This window comes from Megalobrama amblycephala, linkage group LG2 (genome assembly GCF_018812025.1).
Source record: "Megalobrama amblycephala isolate DHTTF-2021 linkage group LG2, ASM1881202v1, whole genome shotgun sequence".
Lineage (NCBI taxonomy): Eukaryota > Metazoa > Chordata > Actinopteri > Cypriniformes > Xenocyprididae > Megalobrama > Megalobrama amblycephala.
The window spans coordinates 30,178,888-30,204,342 of NC_063045.1; the positions used below are offsets into that span (position 1 = coordinate 30,178,888).

A 25,455-nucleotide genomic window follows, 5' to 3' on the forward strand; every position below is an offset into this window, starting at 1 on the left:
TGATGCTCTTCTGTTTATAGTCTTCTCTCTGACCAAAGGTTATTTGTAGTTCCCAGTCACTGTTTTGCAACGTGAACTGTTAATCATGCATGATCATATGAAGTGATTTGAATATGATGATATGAATACTGATCTAAAAACTGCACTTGTCTGAACTGTTCAGTGATTTTTTTTTTTGTGTTGGGTTCTGAATTATACTGTTCTTTAGTGAATTGAGCTGAGCTGAGTTAACTGATCTGTACCATGCTGTTCTTTACTGTGATATCCAGATCTTTACTGAACTATACACTGATCAGCCACAAAATTAAAACCACTAATAGGTGCAGTAAATAACATTGATTTTATCAATACAATGCCACCTGTCAAGGGGTGGGATATATTAGGCAGCAAGTGACCAGTCAGTTCTTAAATTTCATGTGTTGACAAATGGGCAAGAAAAAAGATCTGAGTGACTTTGACAAAGGCCAAATAGCGATGGCTAGAGCAGTGTTTCCCAACCTGGGGGTCGCTAAAGATTTACAAGGTGTCGCCAAGCTCACTGTAGTTTGAGGGTTGTTGAGGAAACAGTTACCAGTTTGACAATAAACCACGATGCCATTTCCTATGGTTAGTATTACATTTTAATATTTTAATCATAATTAAAACCGTATTTAATTACCGCGATTTGAAAAACTCAGGTTAAATACTGTCCAGTATTAAGCAAAGTAAGCACTCACGCACATACAGCAGGAAGTGTGGGTTTCGTTTGCAAAAATTGGCGAAAAAAGTGAGAGGTTTTACTACAGAGTTTTGAGGGAAATTATATGAATTAAAGTATGAATGAATTCTATGAATCTCCAAAAGGAACTGACTGCCTTGAGAATAGATTTGATGGCATTTTCTTTTCATTGTCCCTTTGTGTAAGGAGTAGTGTTTATAAGCGCAGCTCTGCTTTGTTTATGGGGTTACCTATTTCTGCTGTTACAAAAGCACCACCTACTGACAGAGAATGGATTTACATTTTCGTTCAGCCTGTCTGCGTTTTTTGTTTGTGAAACTCAGACCACATTTCTATGTGCTGTTGTAAATTTAGAAGTTAAGTAAAGTTAATGGAATTTTTCGTTAAGGATTTTGAATGTTAAAATAGGGGTCTCCTGGAAAAAAGGTTGGGAACCACTTGGCTAGATGACTGGGTCAGAGCATCTCCATAATGCTGGTCTTGTGGAGTTGTTTATGTTATGCAGTTGTTAGTACCTCCTAAAAGTAGTGTGAAGAAAAACAAAGGGTGAACCGGCATCATGGTCATAGGCGCCCAAGACTCATTTGATGCACGTTGGGAGCGAAGGCTAGCCTGTCTGGTCCGATCACAAGGAAGAGCTAATGTAGCTCAAATTGCTGATAAATGTAATGCTGCCCATGATAGAAAAGTCACAGAGATCACAGAGACCAACACAGTTTGCTGCATATGAGGCTGAGTAGCTGCAGACTGGCTAGATTGCCCATGATGACCTCTGTCCACCACTGAAAGCACCTACAATGAGCATGCCAACATCAGAATTGGACCATGGAGTAATGTAAGAAGGTTGCCTGGTCTGATGAATCCCGTGCTCTGGACAATGCTGGGAAGCGTTGGGTCCTGGCATTCATGTGGATGTTACTTTGACATGTTTCACCTACCTAAAGATTGTTGCAGACCACATACACTACTTCATCGCAATGATGTTTCCTGATGGAAGTGGGATTTCCTCTTTCAGCAGGATAATGCTGTTTTGTTTCGGTCTTGAACTGTTCTGTACTGACCTGAATGATTGAGTTCATATTGTACTGGTCCAAACTGGCTGGCACTTCTGTGCTTTTCTTTTCTAAATGTTCTGTACTGAATTATTCTGTTCAAAAGTCATTTTTTGGTCCTTGGTTGAATAATCTGCATTGCTGGTGGTCCACAGAGAATTAAAAAAACTTGCATTGCATACAAGGTTTATCAGCTCATGCGTTCTCCGCATGCAACCTAGCCAATGGAACTGTAATCAAATATAGTTAAGACTGATTGACATATTCATCATGACTTAAAGTTATGCAGATCATTCTTGGAGACTAGTTACAGTAACTTCTTGTACAGTAATCGATATATATAATCACTTTCAATATCTGACAGCAATTATGAAACTGCTATTTAATTGATAATACCAACAATATGACTAATGTTTTCTTTTACAAAGTTTATTGGTCTCACATTTAAAATTTATAATCACAGTGCAAAAGAGTTTTCCATTGTGCAATATATACAAAAAATTTCTGGATATAAATCTCCTGTAAAAAGAAAGAAAGAAAACAAAACAATCTTTACATTTATATACACAGCATTGCACATCTGGAGAGCACCAAACTTCAATATAAACTATTTGGGTTATAAATCTCCAAAAATCCCCAAAGAGTCCTGGGGCCTCAATCACTCAGTCTGTCATCTTGTGATAAGCCAAAACATGCCGGTTAGTGAGATAAGAAGCCCTGAAAGAGTGTTTTTACATCCACCGGAGTCATGAAGATGCAGTGGACAGTTAGTGTAGGGCTCCAGGCATGCTGCATAAGCCATGACGTGGGCCACGTAATTCTGTTCCTTGACTCCATGAAAGAGGTGAGCCATTGGGCCTTTGGCGTAGATAGCCACATCTTCCCCTCCATGTGTCTCTGATTCTAAAGGAACGGCAGCTTGTTGCATGTACTCTTCATCAACTACAAACAGAATAAAATACTGTATGATAGTAGCATATATATACAGTATACAATACTGTGCAAAAGTCTTAGGCCACCACCAGCTTGTGTTGTTTTAGCAATGTTTTAATGACCATCCATATTTATTTTTTGGTCTTTATTACAATACAAATAGAAAATAGAGGACAAAATGGCTTCTTTAAGCAAAAATCAGTATTTAGTGTGACCTCCTGGACTTCTTCCAGTTTCTCAAAGAAGAAAATCTGAGAAAGGATTAGTGAGGGGTAATTGAGAATGAATGGGGGAAAGTCACGTGAGAGGAGGCAATGCCTTTATTGCGCTATGATTGGATATGATTGGTTCGTGCCTAAATTCTGCCTCTTGTTTTCGTGTGCTTTCTGCGTTCGTGAATCGGCCTGAATGAATATCATGATGCCATTAATGGGAAAACTAATTAAAAAGTAAGTAAACAACTCAGCCAATTAAATATCACTGCTTTATGTCACATCAAAATCAAACTTGAAATGGCCTGAAAACATGATGACTGCGGGGGTTTTTAGTGAGCAATCAGCTTGGTGAAATTAAAGGTACATCTTTGTGTCTGTGACCAGTGTGTACAAACTTGATGACTGCTGAAAATATGTTGACTATTAAAAAGAAAAGCTGAACATTAGTTAAAAAAAAAAAAAAAAAAAAATTGGTTAAATTGGTACTGCCTTTAGTTATTATTTTGGAATAAATGTAAAAAATATATATATACACACACTCTTAAAAGTTCTTAAAAGTTCCAAAAGGATGTTTTTGCAGCCATAAAAGAACCATTTTTGGTTCTCCAAAGAAAGTTTCTATGGAAGCTTGTCATAGAATGAAAAAATAAAAAGGGTAATGATGACTTCATTGCAAATTCAGACTATTTTTCTCAGAATTGTGAGTTTATAGGTGCATTCATGACATGTAGAAAGTACCATAATTATGAGATTCCAACTTGTAAAAAGCGTTCACATCCTCTTAGAACTTGTAATTACAACTTGTAAACTGGGAATTTCCCAGACTACCCTCCAAAAAACAAACAAACAAAAAAAACCCCCAACCTTATAACGACCTATATTTACATTTTAAAATCATGCGCCCTCTAGCTGGCGAAAAAATAATGACAGTGTCATGTTACATCTGTCGTCATAAAATGACGTATGACTGTCGTTACCAATCAAAATGTGTATTCATTTAAATGCAATGTGTGGACCTTTTACATCATTTGTCCTGTTTCTATTTAGCAATTTCTCATTTTTTTATTAACAACTACACCCACCCCACCCCTTAAACCTACTCTTAGTGATTTATAGTGCATATATACTTTATGAGCACATGCGTTCCCTGGGATCAAACCCACGATCGCATGATTGCATATTGTTATATATTGCAATGCTCTGCCAATTGAGATATGCAAAACCCGAAATATGACGTGGATAAAAGGGAACAATGCATTAAAATGAAAGTGTCCTGTTGTCGATAGGGGCGCAACTTTAGCAAACACTCCTATGGGTTGTATTTCAGGTAAGTGATAAATTACCTATTTAGGCGTATTGGTTGGAGAACATGTTGGAATTTCCTGAGAGCTCTCGCTTGTACTACCTGACTACCAAATGACTGCTGCAGATTCATTTTGCCATTGATAGTGTTGCCATAGGAATGCATAATTCTAAGTCTGAGGACATGAACAGCTTAGAGTAGAACATCATGGTAATTACGACATGGTATTAACACAGCATCTCAAAATTCTGACATAATATTATACAAATTCTGATATAAGCTCACAATTGCAAGTTATATAGATATAAACATGCAATTATGAAGAAAAAGAATTGTGAGATAAAAAGTGTTTTTTGAAAGTTTCCATAGATATTAAAACTTCATGGAACCAAAGATACCAATAACAAAGATGACAACCTTTATTTTAAGAGTGTAGGTACAGGTACTAAAATAAGTGCACACTTACAATAATCCACCGCTGAAACGTTTCCTCTTGTTCCGTTCACATGAAAGTATCCTGGTCCATTAGCATACAAGATACTAGTGAATGGTAGACTATCCTCAGCCTTCTTGGGTGCCAGACCTGAAAGACAAATAACACAGAAACGATGGCTGTGTTTTCAATGCAATAATATATATATATATATATATATATATATATATATATATATAGAGAGAGAGAGAGAGAGAGAGAGAGAGTTTATTGTAGCATAGCAGTGAAAAAGCACCCTGAACTTTCTAAACTCAAACCTAACCTCTAATATCAACTGAAACTTGCGTCATAACCCTCTGCTGATCTTCAGCCATTTTTGGTACGAAACTTGGTAAAAGGTTTGGCACTTGCTATGTTAAAAAAAAAACAACAAAAAAAAACAATCATGGACATGATTCGAAAAGGTTAAATGGTCCTGAAAAAAAATAGTCACTTGTCCTCCTCATGGTCAAAAATGACCCCGCATTGGAAATGAATGAGAGATTAATTTCATCTTGTGGAAACGTTTGGTATTGCTCCCAAACAAAATCTTACTGAAAGCTTTTTTTTTTCTTTTTTTTGAGATATCAAGCTCAAATTTGGAACACAACTTATGTATTAGATTTTCTCGCAATTTTGCAACATGTTTTGGATAATATATAGGCCTATTTCATATAAAAATTTAAATTAGTATTCTTATGCATTTTTCATAATAAACTAAAAGTTCTATAACTTTTTTAAGATAACTTTTTATTTTATTTATTTATTTATTTTTTTTTAACTTTTTTTCACTTTAGTGATAATCTGCCAAGTGTCTTTTGTAAAAAAAGATCTAACTGAAGTTTGTGCTCCAAATCATTCAAGATTTATGACAGTTAAAGTTAGAAATTTCATTTTCAGGTCTATGCTCAAAAAAGTGAATAAAAGCATTATAACTGCTACATAAATATAATTTAGTACCATAAAATCCCCTAAAAAAACAAAATATTAAATAAAAAACATTATCAAACTAATACATAGTACATTCATTTCATTGAAATATAAAAAAATATGTCATTTTTGGCCACCACACAAGGATCACCAGAAGGTTATTTGTAACTACATATTTATAAAGATAAAGTTGCAATTTTGTACATTTAAAAAGAAACTAACATTAAAATTGAATAATGAATAACATACTACAGTTAAAATTATAATAATGACCTTTAGATGTGCTTTAGTATATTAATCAACACATCAAAATAATTGTACTTCTTTAAAGCACGACAAAGTCACTTATAAGTGCACTTAAGTGGCCTTTTATTTCAGTGCTATTTTATAGTTTTTCAAAATATATTTTTAAGAACTGAAGTGCACCACAAGTGCACATGCTCACTTCTTTTTTTTTTTCAAGGGTAGCATCCAGTTCGTCACCTAAAATGGATATTTAACTTCTTAAAGGTGCTACAGAGGATGTTTTGTTTTATACATTTTTGCAATATTACTTGAAACTGTCTTTACGAACTGATAAAAGACTATTTATTAGGTGCACTGAAAGGAATAATATTAATATACATCATCTGTGCACGAGGTAGGGCCTTAAAAACATCAGCCAATCGTTTACGCGATCATCGCGTAAACGATTGGCCCTCTGTCTTGTCAATCACTGCCAAGATGTTCCTTGTGAGAGACGTGCGCGGCTGCGCGCTCCAGTAACTTTCCACACTCCACAGGCACCGCATGCAATGTTTTTGTCAGGAGACAGGAGTAACAACTGCAGATTATGAGTTACCTGCGGTGAGTCCAACATAATGAATCCACTAACACGACACAGAGAATGCCGGTGGTAAACACTCGTGTTCCAATACTCGTGCACGAGTTTTGGGAGGCGTTCCCTCAAAATGAGCTGTGAAGGAGGGGGGCTGTTCTTACACATGCGCTCATTTCAAAAACTCAGTAACAGTCTTTGGTTTCTCAGTCGACGAAAAGATCCTCTGTATCACCTTTAACTTAGTGGCTATTTAGTTTTTAAATTACTTTTAGCATATTGGTCTAGATCTAGATAATCAAAAGAGCTTAACCAGTTAATGCTATGCTAAGCTAGTAGGTTATCTTTGGTTCCAAAGAAAGTGAAATATAGGAGGATCTATAGAATACTTTTGACATAATCAATAGGTCATTTTATTATGCCTTTCTTAACATTGTCATTATTTGAATACAAAGACAGGAATTAAGGATGTACCAAAAATAGGGTTTCCTCGGGGGGTGTTTCCACCAAATGTGAAGACATGGGAATGATCTGCAGTGACAACAGTGAGAGTGTCCGATTCACTGGTCAGCTCAGACGCTTTCTGAATTGCCCGGTCAAACATGATGGTTTCAGTCAGAGCAAGCTTGGCAACTCCATCATGGTGTCCATGGTCTATTCTACCTCGTACAACACAAACAGAGATAAGTTTCATTGTTAGCAGAACATCTTGATAAAACAGTTACACCACAGCAAATGATAAATACTCATCTTCCACAAAGAGAAAAAACCCTTTAGGATTCTTGCTGAGGATCTGAATGGCTTTCTCTGTCATGTCCACAATAGAGGGGTCACGGGTACGATTCCTAAACACTTCAAATCTCATATCTTTGGGTTCAAACAGACCTGAATGAGAAATATGAATGAGAATATCATAGTGGCAGACAAATACTTGAAGTCAGTGGCAGACTGACAATGCAGAATCCTTGTAAACTAGCATTACCCATCAGGCAGTCTGTTGTTTTAACATTCACTGCATTAAGTTGCTCTTTGTTCCAAACATACTGGGCATTCCTTCCCTAATAAACAAAACAGATTGTAACAGTGGTTTACAATCACAATTCGCGCTGTGATAAATGGATTTCTTGGTGATACCTTACAAGCCTTTAGCCAAACGTCAATGAGGTTCTTTTTGTCTTTGCGATCCCCTTTGCGAGAGGATGAAGAGGGGTATTCTGGATCAGGCGTACCCTTGGGTGTCATGTACATACGGCCACCGCCAAGAATTACCTACAATGGAGACACATATTTGACTTTTACAAACCCCTTGTCTCAAAAAAAAACAATTAGTTATTTAACATATGCATTTGGTATTTAAATGATGCCAATGTGTATTTAAGTCACTGCATTGTTGAAAAAGCTACTTTGCACCTTTAGCTTGCCAAGCTACAAGCTAATAATAATTTGAAGTTGTTAAACGCTATGCTACAAGCTAAAAACAGAAAGTAGCTAACTACACTTAAGTTACTTTACAGAGTATTCTGTTTTTATATATCTGTTACTTACAGAGTATTCTGTTTTATATATAATATATACTATCAATATATACTATCTAGGGATGTGCCCAAAGCCGAATTCCAAATTCATAAATGCATGGAAAATGAGTAGCCTAACACATTCTGCAGAGCCCCTAAAGGGACATGGTTAGGCTTGCTGCAGTTGTCGGTTACATTACAGTACATCAGTTTTCACTTATCACGTGCAGATAGTAATGAGAGATGACTGACAGGACGATGTTGGAGGATTTGGTGCGCAACAGATCCTGAGCACCATTGACAAATATCTTTTCTTGTAAAATGCGTGTACCGCCGCTCCCTATACACAGAGTATGCATGATCGCAAATTCGAAAGTTAAAGTAAAAAGCATTCAAAAGTGATTTCAGTACCCCGCATATTGAAAGCAGCTCCCTAATATTTTCCCAACTAATTGCGGGAGAACACAAAAGCATTTAAATATATTTTTTCCTCCCATCTCATATATTTTTTTTTTCTGTCCCTTTAGGGGCTCCATAGAATCTGTTATCTTTTTTCCAATTTTGGGATTCGGCTTCGGCACTATAAATATCTCAAATAGGGTGACAGTGATATTGAAATGTAATATCAAATAACACACTACAGTTAAATTATAATCAAGCAATTGTGCTTTAGTATGTTTAGTATGTTAAAGCACCATGGGCCCTATTTTAACCATCTAAACGCAAAGTGTAAAGCGCACGGCGCAGGTGCACTCAGGGCGTGTCCAAATCCACTTTTGCTATTTTAACGACGGAAAAACGGTCCGTGCGCCGGGGCGCATTTTTGAAATGGGTTGTCCCTATTCTCTTAATGAGTAATGGGCGTAACGTTCAATAAACCAAACAAAGTGTCATCTCCCATTCCCTTTAAGAGCGAGATGCGCTCGCGCCATGGCGGATTTCTATTTACATGGCGTACACGCGATGAGTCAGTTAATATGTGTGTGTATTGGCACGATTGTTCAATTAATTAGCCAATTTCGTTCATCTTTATAAGTAGTAATAGGCTGAATTGAAAATAGATAGCCTAATTCTAATACACGCAATGACTAATTCATCATTACATTTTTATATTTATGTAGCCTACACAATAATATTCTTTTACACTGTAATCCTTTTGTTTTTAATATTTGGCATATTTGTGTGATGGGCATCCTTGTGTGTAATAAGCAAAGTCAACGCGCACTGTGGACGCGCCCAGAGGCGCAGTTTCTACCAACGCGCTCTAACAAAAAAATATTGCGCCATTGGGCCCTATCTTGCACCCAGCGCAATTGACTTTGTACACCGACGCATGTGTCATTCCTATTTTGCACCCGCGCAAAGCGCGCTTTTCCCTCCACAGAAGCACGTCGCTAAACTAGTGAATGAACTTGCGCTCCCTGGGCGGTTCAGCGCAAAAAAGGAGGCGTGTTCCGGCGCAAACAATCCCTGGTGCTATTTTGCTGTTCCATTAAACAATTGCGCCACTGACCAGAAAAAACCTAGTCTAAAGTCAGTGGCGCGTTGCGCGTTGTTCATTATGCTATTTTAAGGGCGCATGCTTGACCATAATGTATAGCGTGCACAACGCGCATACACTTTGCTCATGTAATCTACACAGATGCAACAGTTATTTTTGCAAATCATAAATTGTTACACTAAAAAAATATTAACACATGAGATGACGGAAATCATTGTGGTGTGCCACGAAGATGTGAAAAAACCTGTTTAACCGACGCTATTTTGGGTGGGTTTCTCCCATCCCCATACAACACAACTTCTCTGTCTTTAACTGCTCTTACAAGAACATCAGTCTCCTCGGCTGTGAACCGCTCCTGGCGTGCGCCTGGTAAATACGCCATAATAATAGCAATCCATAATGGAACTTGCGCACCTGCTTTTAAAGGGAATGTTGGATGACGCTCTGATTGGTTTATTTCACGTTACGCCCAAACCACACCTATGAATAATGAAGCTACTTCAGACCAACCCATTTTAGATTTGCGCCGGGCGCAAGAGCCATTTATCCCGCCGGGAAAATAGCAACAGCGCCGAGACCCGCCCACAAAGTTACTTGCGCTTCGCGCTTTGACACTTGCGTTTCAGATCGTTAAAATAGGGCCCATTGACTTTAGACTTTAGACCAGGTTTGAGTTGGTCTATGGCGCAGTCTATTTTCAGCTCCTTAAAATAGCAATGCGCCGGCAATGCGCCTGAACACACCTCTTTTTTAGACCAGCACGCCCATGGGCGCACTAACTGGCGCAAATGCATTTACTAATTTAAGGACGTGGCGCTGAACGGGAAAACGCGAACGGCGCCGGACGCAAACTAGCAAACACACTTGCGCTGCGCCTTGCGTCGCATTGCGCCGGGTGTATTATAGGGCCCCATGTGCTTTAGTATGTTAGTCAACAGATCAAAATAAATGTACTTCTTTAAAGCACAGCAAAAGATTATTAAAACACAACTTAAAACTTTTAATTTGACATTATTACAAAGTGCACTTTTTAAAACTTAAAGGGGTCATGCCATGAGAAATCAAATTTGTCTTGCTTTTTTGACGTATAAAAGTTAAAAAATACTTTTGCATATGCCTGCCTCCAGAGCAAGACATCAACGAATAGTTATTAATGATTCTACACTTGAAGGATGAGCCACGCCCACTGGCATTCAGTTGCTTAATGGCTAACATTTGCCAAACTGGATGTGAGCATCGCATCAAAAGCAAATAGAAGCCATTATATACACAGACGATGCCTATACAGTATACAGATGCCCATTCAGTTTTTGATGTACTCCATGCGCTTGAGGCCAGATTTACACTAGGGCCTATTTGTTTTAAAACAGCGTTTTAAAATGAAAACGATCCTCGTATACACTGGTGTTTCCTCAGTGTTTCAAAAACTATCTCCGTCTACACTACATGGCCGAAAATGCATGTCACATGACCGTTCATGCACACTGGGCATGCGCGTACAAGTGTAAACAGTTGCCTCTTGCGCATGTAGGCAGCTGCAGTATTAAAAAAAATGTTTAACTGCACAATAGCTGCTAAAAATTACAACAAAGCCAGCAAAAATTGCAGTTAGTCTCCATGTTATTGTTCACACAGTTGTCAAGGATACGCAGAGCGAACATGGGCAGCCATGCCATCCTTTTTAAAAGTCTTCATTTTGGTCCGCTTGTACTGAAATGCAACTCCGGTGTTATAACAAAATAAAACAAGGTCAGTAGCATTTTTGATAGTCTCCGTTTTTGAGGTTCGAAAAAGCTGGTGTAGTGTAAATGACAGGCGTAACCATAGCAAAACTTAGGCGTTTTAAAATGAAAATGCACTAGTGTAAATGGGGCCTGAGTCTGTTGTCAACAGGACAAATGGAAATGTTAAAGAACGTTCGCTTTGACGCATCCAGTTTAAGCAGCTCATTTACATCTCTGTACAGACTTTGGAAAGAAACCAATGTCGGAAACAAAGGGATTGTTTATTTTAAATGGCATCTAGGATCGTGTCTGAGGATTATATGTTTGTTCGGAGCATTTTGTTTTGTCAGCGAGGCACAGTGTAATGGAGAGTTCACAAAGAAACCTTTGCTGGAAGATGAAGCAGCCAACTGTCCTGGATCTAAGAGCAGCTGCATCACGAACCGTAAGTAAATGATTTCATAATGCTTTGTCTGTAAATGACGGTTTTATATGGATTAATTTCTCACGTGCAATTGCGAGTAGGCATTGATACTGTTCCCTATGCAGTGATGTTAATCAACACTACAAGTGCACATTCAATACAATTAAGTGCACTTCATTTTCGTAAGGGTAGCATCTAGTTTGTCACCTAAAATGGAAATTTGATCAGTCTGATTAAATTCTTATTAAGTTAAAGTAGAGATGTTAAATATGGTAAATGGTAAAAAGGTAAATGTTCACTAAATACAAGAAAAAAACTTTATTTAAAATACAGAATTTTAAATATAGTAGGGTCTCGAAATGGTGAATCATTTTTGTGAGTCCGTTCATTTACATGAACCATCTGAATGAAACAATTCACTATAACAAATCAATTAAAAAAACAATTATTTATGAACTTATGGCATCAGACATTGGGGTAGTGCTTACATCAATGTCAGTGTTGGTCACCAGCTGCGTGGCGATGTCTGTGCAGCCCTGTCGGAGGGCGGCGGAGGGCACGTCTGCATCACTGTACCAACTGCGGCTGACAGAGTGGGCGTAGGCAGCAGCAGGGGAAGCGTGCTGAACTCTGGTGGTGGTCACAATGCCGACAGACTTTCCTTGATATTCATATAAACCACACACCATCACATACTGCATGAGTAAGGCAATCTTATAACACACTGTGACAAAATAAACCCAAAGGAAATACTTATTCTAAAAATCGATTGAAAGATTTTTATCTAATTTAAATGTACTATTTCATATTTTGCACATGCTTAATATGTTTTATTTAGCTTATGTTGACTATTAGATTTTGCAACATGCCAACATTAGAACCAACACATCCAACTTTATTTGCATACATAGCCTACTATGCAGTGCACTCATATAAAGCTATATATACTATATAGAAAATCTTGACTGCATGATTGTTTATATAGTATACTATATACTGTGTATATATAGTATATCCAACTTTATCCATATACATACAGTACAGTAAACTAGTGTAGGGCGATATGTACTATATAGCAAATCTACTATATATACAAAATAAAAAAAACTGCTTGATTGTTTATATTGTCACAAAATGTAAACTATATTATCACCCAGCTCTAATATGCTAATTGCAACTATAAGGCATGAAGATATTAAGATATTATAACCATTAACATCATGCTTTTCTGTAAAGCTGCTTTGAAACACTGTGTATTATAAAAAGTGCTACACAAATAAATTTTACTTAGCGTGACATTTTTTCTTCTGGAGAACACAAAAGGAGAACTTTTCAAGAACTCTTTATATTTATAAATAAAAGGAAATGAGGACTGGAGTTGTCAAGCTCATGACAAAAAACAAAACAAAACCAGTCCACATGACATATGTTCACTATATAATTTTAACAACAACAACAACAACAGAAAAACATTGTGATAGTGAGTCTAAATAGAAAATACCTTGTGTTTTGGCACGATGTAACACTGAGAAAACCTCATTGCCAAAAGTTGTGTTGCACTCATAGGCCACGGCTTTGGCACTCAAACCCACTGTCTTGGCATTAGCCTTCACACCACAGTGGTATGCAGTAGCTGTGCTGGCACTGTCTGCCACTTGCTTGTCAACACTATAAGTCTGTTTGTAAACACATTATATTATCAACTTAAGTCATCAACTTAAACTAATGATAGTGTTAAAAACAGGCTGCTGTTAATAACTAGATAGTTTCCTTAGTCCATAATTTGATAAATATTCCTATACAGTAGGGGTGTGACGAGACAGGTATCTCACGAGACGAGACGAGACTCGAGATTGAGTTCACGAGACAAGACGAGACGAGACAAAATTTTTACACATTATTTATAAGAAATCCTCAATGGTGAAATACATGACTAGAAAAAATATTCTGCAGGTGTATTTGAAATGTTTTAACTAATCATCTTGTAATGAATGTCATTTCAGTTCTACTTAATAAAAACAGTATAAATAAAAATGTTAAAACTTTACAATAAGGTCTCATTTATTAACATTAATGTATTAACCAACATCAACTAACAATGAGCAATATATTTGCTACAGTATTTATTAATCTTTTTTATGTTAATTAATAAAAATAGTCATTCATTGTTAGTTCATAGTTTACAGTGCATTAACTAATGTTAACAAATTAAACCTTGTTGTTTGTGCTTAATAAGATTAAGAGAAAACTGTTATTCGTTTTCATGGTAACACTTTACATTAAGTGCAACCATAATGGCACTCTCTCAATATTCAAATTGCAAATAAGACCAAATTTTTCTTTGATACAGAGCTGAGAGATGGTTACAACTACACTGCCCAGCCTAAAATAGCTTTCATATTGAGAGATACTTGCATTCATCATGGAGCCGCTTTCAAAATGCGAGGTATTGAAATCGCGTTTGAATGCGCGCTCGCGTTTACTTTCACTTTCAGCGATCGCGCGTACTCTGTGAATATGGAACGGCGGCGACCGTTATCCAACTGAATTTAATGTTTTTTATTTAAATACAAAGCAAAACGACAGTGGAGGCGTAATGTAAACGTAGCGGTGGCATATTCTTTCCTAATCATCCTAACACTCTGTCATGGCAACATCACGAGACTACTTTTCGCCTCGACGAGAAATCTCGTCACAGTTTAGTCTCGCGAGATCTCGTGACATGAGATCTCGTCACACCCCTACTATACAGTAGTCATTATAACTATGCCATACAAATATATATATTTATATATATATATGTAAGCAAAAAAGTACGAGAGGCTGTGCTGTATCGTGAATAAGTCACGGCTGAAGGGCATTGTTAGCAACCCCTTCAGCTGTGACTGATTCATGATACAGCACAGCCTCTTGTACGTTACAATACAAATATAAATACAAATATTACAAATATTAAAGGCAAAAATGTATATCAATGCATCTTAATATATATCAATGCAACTTTCATGAAGTAAACTTTCACTAAAAGCTTTCCTTCCGCCAGAAAAAAATAGTCCCTGACCGTGAACAACAACAGAAGTTACATTATTACGCCATTAGATGGCAGAAAAGACTGTCTTTATAAGTGTGTCAGTCAGTAACGAAGATTTTTACTTTGAAAAGACTGAACTGAACTGTTGTGAACACGGAACAAGACGCAACTGACAAATGCTTTGCCTAGCACTGTCAGTCACAGGAAAACTCCTTAACTGTTAAAAGGACAGGATAATACATCAGACATTTAAACAGATTTTTTATTGTGAACATAGGACACAGTTTTATCGTGAATAAAACACAGCTATTGACCAATCAGAATCAAGGACAGGAACTAACCGTTTTATAAATATATATACTCCACATCTATAGTATCAATATTCGCTCTCTCCCTCATGTGTGTTTTTCAGCGGCACAGGTTGCAGTAGTATCTAAACTCCTCAGGAATTTTTTTTTACTTTGTTTGCTATTAAAGCAAAGTTTTTTTTCGATAACTTCCCTAAACCTACACCTATCAGTAATTATTGCCATCAGAAAAACAGTTAGCCAATTATATGTCAATTATAATGTAATATGTATATTATCCAGAAGTACTGTTTTTTTTTTTTTTTTTTATGTACTTTTAAGATTTGAAGTACACTACAAGGGCACATTCAGTACAATTAAGCACACTTCATTTACAGGATCTTAGTGATTTCAGTGTAATTAAAGTTACATTTTGATAAATAAGACATTTTTATTTGGAATAATGTGCACTGATGTGTAGTAAGAATGTAAATAGGTTTTTGTGTTGTCTTTAAAGACACTGCTCTGCTTTTCAAGAGTTTACACCCAGAATCTCAATAAGGAACATGAGAAATGCAATCTCAGGACAAGCATGCAGCAAACTTTTTCATACACTGCATAACCAAAACATGCCTTTATCCTTGCATAACGAGACTGTTATTAATTATATCTTCAGCTGATTAGCATAGAGATAAAACCAGGTGGGAAATGGGAAGCTTCAGACCTTTGACAGGGCGAGATATGGAAATGTATCCATGGCCAAAACAGTCTCCTCCCCCGACTGCCCTTCCATCTGACCTCGCAGTATACGGGCGGCTGAAACCGTTGACACACCCATCCCTGAAAGATGAACAGATAAAAGTTACTGTCATAAATAATATCACAGCTTGACCCTGAGCCCAAAACCGTTCATAAACTCTAGAGTAAAATATGGGGTAAGAAGTAACAGGTATGTGCGTAAGGGGTAATATACAGATAACCAATCATTATTGTAAAATAAACCCCAACAGATGGATTAGGAACATCTGACTGTGCATTATCCTACTTATTACACAGCTGCTTATGAAATAAACCATAAATATACTTAAAATATTTTGTTTTATTACTGTACTTGAGAAGAATGAGATATTGGAGTGATACAGAGGAATTTAGAATCAAGTATTCCAGAGAGCAGTGTAAAAATTGTTATACTGATAAAAGCAACAAAATTTAGTTATAAACCCTTGCGAAAAGAAGTGTGCTTAATTGTATTGAATGTGCACTTGTAGTGTACTTCCAATCTTAGAAGCAGTGTTGGGGGTAATTCATTACAAGTAATGCGAGTTATGTAATCAGATTACTTTTTTCAAGTAAAGTAATACATAATTTTTAAATTTACAACATAATATTGAGTTATTTTTGTAATGTTTTTTTGTAATGTTACTTTGTTTTCCCATGTACTGACTGACAGCTTTCATGTCCTCATGTGGAGAGAAATCGTGATTAATTGCAGAGGCATTGTGCGCTGTGTGAACGTGATAGTTATTGTCTAGACTAAATGTGAGCATGCATTCACTCATCACCAAAACAGTTTCAATATTCCAATTCAGAATATACTGAATTCAGATTCAGTATATAAATGTATAAAAACAGTGAAATTCAAACTCATAATATTACCCAAACCTGCAATGATTAAATATGTTAACACTAATATACTTAATGTATTTAATCTCACTTTATTAACCAATGTCTTTGCTGCTGACTTTCGATGATCCAATTTAACCATACTAATAAGACAAATTACTTCAAAAACATCACATTTGTTTGAGCTGCACCCTCTACTATACAAGCGTGAATTTGCATTTCCTTTAGCCGGAGGCTTAGTCATTTCACTTTTGGTTTTACTTTAAAGTTACTTTTTTTAGGTAGTAACTCAATATTGTAACACATTACATTTAAAAGTAACTTTCCCCAACAGTGCTTAGAAGTATATTTAAAAAAAAATAATAAATAAAATACTTTCATGAATGTTTCTTAACACACTTAAGTGTCTACATTTTAAATCATTGTTTAAATAATCTTTTGTTGTGTTTTAAAGAAGTACACTTATTTTGATGTGAAAGCATACTAAAGCACATGTAAAGTACATGAACTGTATTGTGTTATTCAGTATCACATATAAAGCTTATATATTTAAAATGTACTTAATCGTAACTTCCTCATTACAAATGTGAAATTACAAATATATTTAAATGCATGAAATACAAGTTTGAATAGAAAAGACAGTATATTTCATTTTGCCCTAAATGCTTGTCAGTATTATATTTCAAAGTAATTATGAAATTACATATAAATTTGTACTTAAGTTCTGCTTAAGTGGGTCAAAAAGCTCCCTTAATGGGTTAGTTCACCCAAAAATGTAAAAATGTAATTTCTGTCATTAATTACTCACCCTCAAGGTCACACCCATAATACAATGAAATCAGAGGGTATCTGATCCACACATAGGCAGCAACGTCATTGCATTTGATGTCCAGAAAGGTAGTAAAAACATTGTTAAAATAGTCCACGTGACTACAGTGGTTCAACCTAATTATTATGAAGCGACGAAAATACTTTTTGTGTGCAAAAACAAAACAAAAAATAACTTTATTTAACAATCTGACGTTGACAATGACTTTGCTGCCTATGTGTGGTTCAGATACCCTCAGATTTCCTCAAAAATATCTTAATTTGTGTTCTGAAGATGAGCGAAGATCTTAGGGGTTTGGAACGACATGAGGGTGAGTAATTAATAACAGAAATTAAATTTTTGGGTGAACTAACCCTTTAAGTGAATGAATTACATTTAATTAAATGTGTTGAGTTAAGTTGGATTAATAACTCACCATCACCAAGGAAGAGGATGATGTTTTTTGCGCGGTGCACTCGTAGTGGCAGTGTAAGGGCAGCCTGCAATGTCCTCCTGGCCTGATCGTTCCAATACGCAGGTTCTTTCTCCCATTCATCTACATACCAGAACAAACACAACACTTTAAACAACTTCTCCTTCTTGGAAATAGCGTTGGTCTGAGGCTGTAACTCTTCTGAAGAGGCTCCACCACAAACCTGCCCTGACAAGACCTGAACACCTCTTGCTAACGGGAAAGCAGCCACAGTGAGACTTTTCAACAAAGTGGTATAAATCAACACTCAACTTCTCAAAGAACCTCCAAACACTGGCTCTTGACGATCCAGATTCAACCTACACACCTACATGCAAAACACCCACGAGTCCAACAGAGGACATTACCTGTCTACCCACCAAGCGCTAATTTTAGAAATACGGACAATAAGAGCGCTGTGTCCTTACCCACGGGCTCTACACTGCAGCTGGTGCTCAGGAGGAGGTGGGCCAAAAGGAGCAGCACGCCGGGGGCCCGGCAATAAACCAAACACATCCCGAGCCACAGAGAAAAGGAGCGACTTCACTACACCTCGACGCTGGAAAGGAGTGTCTCCACAAAACCTCCAGCCCCTGCTTTTTAAACTCAGGGTGTGTTGCAAGCCTGGGCCCCAGACAGCTCATAGGCTCGTGTTGATGATGGGGGACCACACAGGGCCAGGAAGCCCCTTGACTTTTTTTTTCCCCAATTTTTTTTTGTTTTTAGAAAACTGTTCTTCCTTGTTTCTTTTCTTCCTTTCTTTCCCCAGCTCTCCTGAGATTTGCTCTTGGAAACCGAATGGCCCCTTTGATGTTGCAAATTGCATTAATGTGTGTTTTTCATTCAATGGTTAATCGGCAGGAGAAAAAGCAGCATTCATGTTGGCACTCAAGCCATATTGCTTTTTTGTTATTATTATGACTTGGAAAATGAATCTAGAGTGTGTGAAATGTCAAGCACGCCAATTCTTGTAAGGTTTCATACTACGATGTAGGCTACTAATGTAACATTGACCCTTGATTGTCAAAACTGTGTTAACCTTAGTGAACTTAAAGAGAGTACACTTCCATGATTGTTTCTTAACACACATAAGTACACTTTTAAATAAATAGTGCACTTTGTAATATAAAATTACTGTAGTTTTGCTAATCTTTTGTTGTGCTTTAAAGAAGTATACTTATTTTGATGCGTTGACTAACATACTAAATCACATGTAAGGTACTTGATTATAATTTTAATGTAGTGATTTACATTTAAATTTGATATATTTTAAATGCACTTAATTGGAGCTTCATTTTAAATGTGTAATAAACATATGTAAATACAGTTTAATTACATTAGAGTAGATTTTGTTGAGCATTTGGTAGTACACTTTAACCATAGTTCAACTATGGTGAATATTTTACGTAGATTTTACATATAGTGAAGTCCTACTTAAATGGATCAAATCATTCTAAAGTTCAGCTAATTGCATTTAATATAAATTTAAACTATAATACATTTTCATTTATTTGTAAATAACATGCATTTAAGTGTCTGAAAACATTATATTCAGTTTGCACTTAAGTATATTCTTTTAAAGTATATTATTTCCCTATAAGTACACTTTTTAAAAGCATGCTAAAGTGTACTTCTTTTCCAAAAGGGTATAAAACAGATGGTCACACCTGTTATTATTGACTGCAGCAGTATTTTACATTATTTACATATGAAACATGAAGGGAAAATACAGAGCTCATTCTGTCCCAAACAAGTCAAGACGGGGAAGAACTTGTTATTAAGGGATGTGCATACATACAACCAGTATTTAGTTGTTTATGGTTTCCGAGCAACGTCCCATATTGTTCTTTATATAGAATTCAAATGATGTGCAATAACAAGGGTGTATTATGGCTATTTTACGACTTCAAATAGGGCTCATTCAAAAAGAGTCAAAGTTATGCTATTATTATCATCATGTTACTATATTTGATTTATTTAATGTGAAGGTAATTTTAGATTGCAGCCATACAATTCCAAAAAATTCAGTTAACATTGGAGTCTGGTCATACCCTCTACCCATAATTATTCTTATGAATAAATGTAGCTAATTATTGAACAATGGTGTCTTTTATTTTACTGCTGTCGCTGTTGTTTTATGTAAACAATAAACCAATTTAAGTCCATGTGTTACAATGATTTTACTTTAGTAATTGATGGTTTGCTGACTAACTCTGCACCCTTGGATTGTTTTGTGGGAAATAAACGTAAGCAGCATTTTTCTTCAATGAGGTAGTGGAGAATTAATGTTGTAAAAATAGAGAGAGACAGAGAGAAACCGAGAGGAGAGGAAAAAACTGAAGACAACAGTATGAAAGAGTCCAGGAACGTTGACTTTAAATCCAGAAATGCTCTTGCTGCACACTGTTAATGAGGCTTAAAGAGCATCTCATCTGTATCGGATGGACAAGATGTCCAACAGCACTGCGGACTCCACACTCATTTGTGGTAAATCAAGCAGCTAATAAAAGCAGAAATATTAACCATTCTTTCACTGAGGCCTCACATGATGTGACCGCACTGCACGTACCAAAATATGAGCAGAGAAACTTAATACTCGGCTAGCTGAGACACGTCAGGCCATTGTTATGGTAGGCACTGCTTTTAAAGGCTGAACTTGAGATTAAGCTAATAATGAGTTGCGGTAAAACTAAAACCAGCTCAAGCTCTATTTGGAACTATTTTCCACTATCCTTCTAAGATTTTCCCATAGCCTTTACACTGGAAGTGTTGTTATCCAAAAACCTTAACTAAACAGAGACTACAACTGTTTTGGATACAAAAACTGTGGTAAATGTAGTGTTAGCGATTGCAACAGTTACATTTCGGAAGTATAAATATATATATATATATATATATATATATATATATATATATATATATATATATGTGTTAATTCCAGATAGGTACCAAGGCAAAATTTCTTATTTTCATTTAGTTAACTTGCTAGTTCACTAGAAAAATTAATAAAAATGATACTGACATATATATAAAAAACACAACAAAATTACTAAAAGTTTAACAAAACTTCAAATGAAATTATAATAATAAAATCTAGTTTAAAATATTAATAAAAACTCTAGTAGTATCTCAATGATACTAAACTGTGTCTGACTCTGATGTGAATGTCAATAAATCTCTTAATGTAAGAGACAATTTGACCTTTTTATGAAAAAAAAACCAAAGAAAAAAAAAAACAGTCAATGTAAAATGTCATGTGGTACAATACCAGAACCTAATGATAATTATTATTTTAACTATTTTTAAATTATGATTTAGATTAAGAATACACTAATGATGTATTTAATTATGTACTCAAGGTGTATGAAAATATATTATTGTTTCTTTTTTACTTGGTGGTTACACCACATGACATTTTAGTGTCCTTTAATTTAAACTTTTCTCGAAATTGCTATAAATAAATGTTAAACCATATGAACCACATTTGTAAGAACTACACACATGAGTTAAAATAGATTTCTGAAAAAGATTTTTTTGTGGACACCCATGAAGAGTTGTGAAAGACAATGAAGACAATAGTTTAATCTTTTTTCAATTAAATTAAGTCAGTAGTAGTAGTTCATTCCCTTATAAAATAACTTATGTGCACATTTTTTTTTAATACAAATGCTTTAAACCAAACATAATTAATTTGTAATTCAAGTTAATTCATTTCAGAACAGCAGCATTTGTTCAAGGATTTTTTTGAAATGTCAATGGAGCAAAATTAGAAAAATACTTCCGTAGCCTCGGCCACTTGAAAAGTGGTCAAAAAATAAAATACTAAGAGGTAAAATATGATAAATAAAAGCGGACCAAACACTGACCCCTGTGGAACACCTTGAGTAACTGACTGGCTCTGATTGAACATAAAATGTCTTTAATAGTTCTTCAGTTACACACTTGACCCAAAAAGATGTCTGATCCATTTAGTTGTCATCTCAAAAATAACAATACGAGACAAGAGTACAAATCCATATGTATAATCAAAATGTACTAGAGCCATACATGACATTTATGTGAACTGAAATCAAAGAATAGCAATGGAAGTAGGTTTCCAGTAAACAAGAAATTCTTTACATCTGGTAGAGCACTTCATGGGAGAGAATGAGCAGAACCATTCATGCAATACCATTGAGTTTCCAGTTCCTAGATATGACTCTTACTTTATTACTTTTACTATAAGATTGTGACAACTAAGGAGTTGAATATCTGTCAGTTATGCTACTGAAGAGTTGCACATAGTGACTATATATTACTTAAGAAACATGTCTGATTGGTGTCTGGTGGATGTGATCCTAAACAAGACTAATTCAACAGCTTTTTAAAGGCACAACCCATTGACTAGTTGATTCTGTAAATATGTAATGTTCATGCATAATGTCATACTTTCCACACATAAACACAAAGAAAATAATCAACCTTATAGACAATGAAACTGCAGAAATAAACAAGTAAAGCGTTAGCAAAAACAGCAGTTACACTCAAACAGCCTGTTGTGACCCATCCTTTACAAAACACCAAACAATAGCTGGCGAACTTTCTAACCTCAAAAGAGCGCCAGAGCAATAAATGACTGACGTAAAATAGTTTTGCTAGCCCCTTAAGCATTCTGTTTTATGTGAAGAAAAAACAGCCCTCACTGCATTTAAAATCATAAATGTCCAAACTTAGATGTAAAGCATCTCTCTTCTCTTTCAGATTGGTGCAACATCTGTGTTTAGTTTTAAATAGTAAGCAGATTGGCGCAGTCTTGTCTATATCGCTTATAAAGATTTGAGAAAGATTCATTCTTTTACTCTTGGAGTTTGTTTAATGGTTTATGATCTGGTTTGCTTACACAATATTTCCAGCTTTGAATCTAGATCCAGTAGTGACATTTTGGAAAGCACTTACTCTAAGGTTGCTCCAGAAAAAGTCATTCTAGAAATGCGGGGATCAATAACATGAGTGTCCACAATAAAATAAATAAATAAATAAAAATCTTTCAATAATTTTGTTTAAAACACTAAGATCTTAGAAATGTACTTTGGTTGAGCAACATTCAAAGCCATTGTAAATTACTCTAGAAACATACATCAGTATTACTGCACCACTACGTCTGTGCACAACTTTTTGGAAATTTCTGCTCCGACTGGTAAACTCTTCAAACTACCATTGGTCTATGGTGATAATGTAATATATAGGTGTGGCTCTGATGCCTCGCCTTCTTTGGCTTGGAAATCTTCTATTTATTTCTTCTGTTCAGTCCATCGAGGTCAGATGTAAGTGAAAACATGAACACACTGGAAAGCTGATTTGTAGTAGAAACTGAAGTTGTAATTCTAACTGAAAGGGACAGTGACACTGTTTTTTTCATGTTTAATACTGTAAAGTTGCTGCTTTAAAACAATCTATTGTATACAGTGCTACATAATTAACATGACATGACTTGACTGTTGAGTGCCAAATTGCAGAGCTGGTGCAAACATCCACATTGCTTTGATCAGATGCTTTCTTAACTGCTGTTTTCTCACCTCTGCCAGTTTTGTTGTTTATTTTGTTTGTAAGAGGAAAGTGTGCAGCACATTAAATATTCATCTAAATGGTGCTTTCTGCAGCTTGGACGTGTTGGGATGTTCACTAACGGTATATCGCTGCAATGGTATTTTCAAATTATTTTAACCACTGAGAGAAGAACAAAAAAGAATTTTGCCACGAATATATCAGGGCCTTAACATTCTGGTACATTTGAAGTTTGCGACTACCAATGAGAAGGCACTTTAACTCTGTCCCCTAGCAGCTGCCTAAACTACCACCCAGCAGGACTTGAGTGTTTTGTTTCTGCACAGTCTAACAGTGACCGCACCGTGAGTCAAGTGCCTGAGTACTAAGGGCTGGGAGTCAGGCACGTGTTTATTTCCATAACCAGCTGTGCTGGAGTCAGGAAAGCAAACCTCAGACTTGACTGCATCCACAAACATCCTTCGTAGGGAGCACTCTGCCCTACAGGTGTTACCCAGACATGGGCCAAAATAAGGCCAAGGAACTACGAGTTATGGGTAGAGGAGGCAGAGCATTCACTAAATATACATGAATTTGCTACTGCAGACAGTTGAATCACATTCTTGGCACAATTCTGGATATAAACATAATGCCACTTCAGTGGAATAAAACACAATGATTGCTTGTTTCCAATGAGCTTTAACTTTTAGGGTGACCATGATTTTGCAAAGTAGGACATGTTACTGCACTGCTACTGCACTTAAAAAATTGTTAAGCCTCTTTTAAGATTCCATTAAATTGAATTCCTTACACAATTTAATTGAATAATTGATTAAGGATTGTTATTCAATTATTCAATTAAATTGCGTAAAGATTATTCAATTCAATTTGATGGAATTTTAATATTAATTAAATTGCATAAATCTTAAATCTTTTTTTTTTTGAGTGTGGATCTTTTGCTTTGGTTCTAAAACAACATTTTTGAAGAAAAAAAAAATCTACTTCACACATACAATGACTTTTATAAATACATCTCTTCCATAATGACCATGTTTATAATTTATGAATTAATTATTTTTCTCTCAAAATTTAAAGGTGTTACAACTATCTTGAACACATAATAAAGAAAAAAAGCCTCATTCAAATTTAAATGAAAATGAGAAATATTCTACCACCCCTCTGTGGTGTGGATCCACCTTGGGCCAGCTGTTTACCAGCATTGCCTGGATGTATGGATCGCCTGGCTCCGCCTCCAGCCACTGATCCTGTTGCTCCATCTCGGCCCGTTGTCCAGACTCCTCCGCCTTGGCTTCTCCCTCCCTCGGCTCCACCTGGGACCATTGGTCTTACGGCTCCACCGGGCTCCCTCGATCCTCCAGTCAGACGTCGACTTGCCTGTGCCACAGACTTGTGAGCAATCTGGTGCGCTCCGTCTCTGCCCTCCCTCTGGCTCCACCTCAGCCCTCAGGTACCCTGGTTCCTCCTCGGATGGTCATCGCTGCGGCTCTGTCGCGGCCGCCATGTCCATTGGTGTTGCCCAGTCCCATCAGCTCTCCGTCTGCACCCAGGGCTCCACCGCCATCGGCTCCATCTCCATGATGTAAGTGAGGATTTCTCCACCATGGCTCCTCCCATCCTTGATGCTGCCGTGGGCCTCCTTCTTGGTGTGGATTTCTACATTGCTTCTCCTGCTCCTGGCTCTTCACTGGTTCCCCCTATCCTTCACTCCCCCATGGACAGTGTTTACCCTGGACTGTTTTTCTCCATCTCATGTTCCACGTCCCCCTCCAGAGCCCCCACCCTCCCACCCTCCCTCCCTCCCTCCCTCCCACAGTTGCATCTTGTGCGGCATGAGGATGCACCTTTACAGAGGGGGCATACTATCAGGACTATGCTTCGTTTGTTCCTGTCTTGACCTAGTTTCTAGTCTGTGTTAGTTTCATTCAGTTCACCTGGTGTTCGTTAATTAAATCAGTAGTTCCCTTGTTTAGTTCTAGTATAAACACTCCCTATTTTGTTCAGTTCCTTATCCTGTCTCGTCTGCGTTTCTTCATGTGAAGTTGTTGGTTTTCCTTGAGTTCTGTGTGTACATGAGATTATACAGTTCT

The 25,455-nt window shown here is 36.5% G+C and overlaps 1 protein-coding gene across 1 annotated transcript; it reads right to left on the minus strand.

The window, feature by feature from the left end:
- Window positions 1-2,171: 2,171 nt before the first annotated feature.
- On the minus strand, window positions 2,172-18,803 carry alpi.1 (alkaline phosphatase, intestinal, tandem duplicate 1). The gene is made up of 11 exons (XM_048169930.1): window positions 18,253-18,803; window positions 17,789-17,908; window positions 15,646-15,761; window positions 13,105-13,279; window positions 12,092-12,264; window positions 7,575-7,709; window positions 7,423-7,498; window positions 7,191-7,325; window positions 6,915-7,106; window positions 4,688-4,804; window positions 2,172-2,712 (listed from the first exon to the last, which is right to left on the minus strand). Exons 1-11 carry the CDS (start codon window positions 18,338-18,340, stop codon window positions 2,441-2,443), a joined length of 1,599 nt encoding a protein of 532 aa, XP_048025887.1. The 5' UTR covers window positions 18,341-18,803; the 3' UTR covers window positions 2,172-2,440.
- Window positions 18,804-25,455: the final 6,652 nt, after the last annotated feature.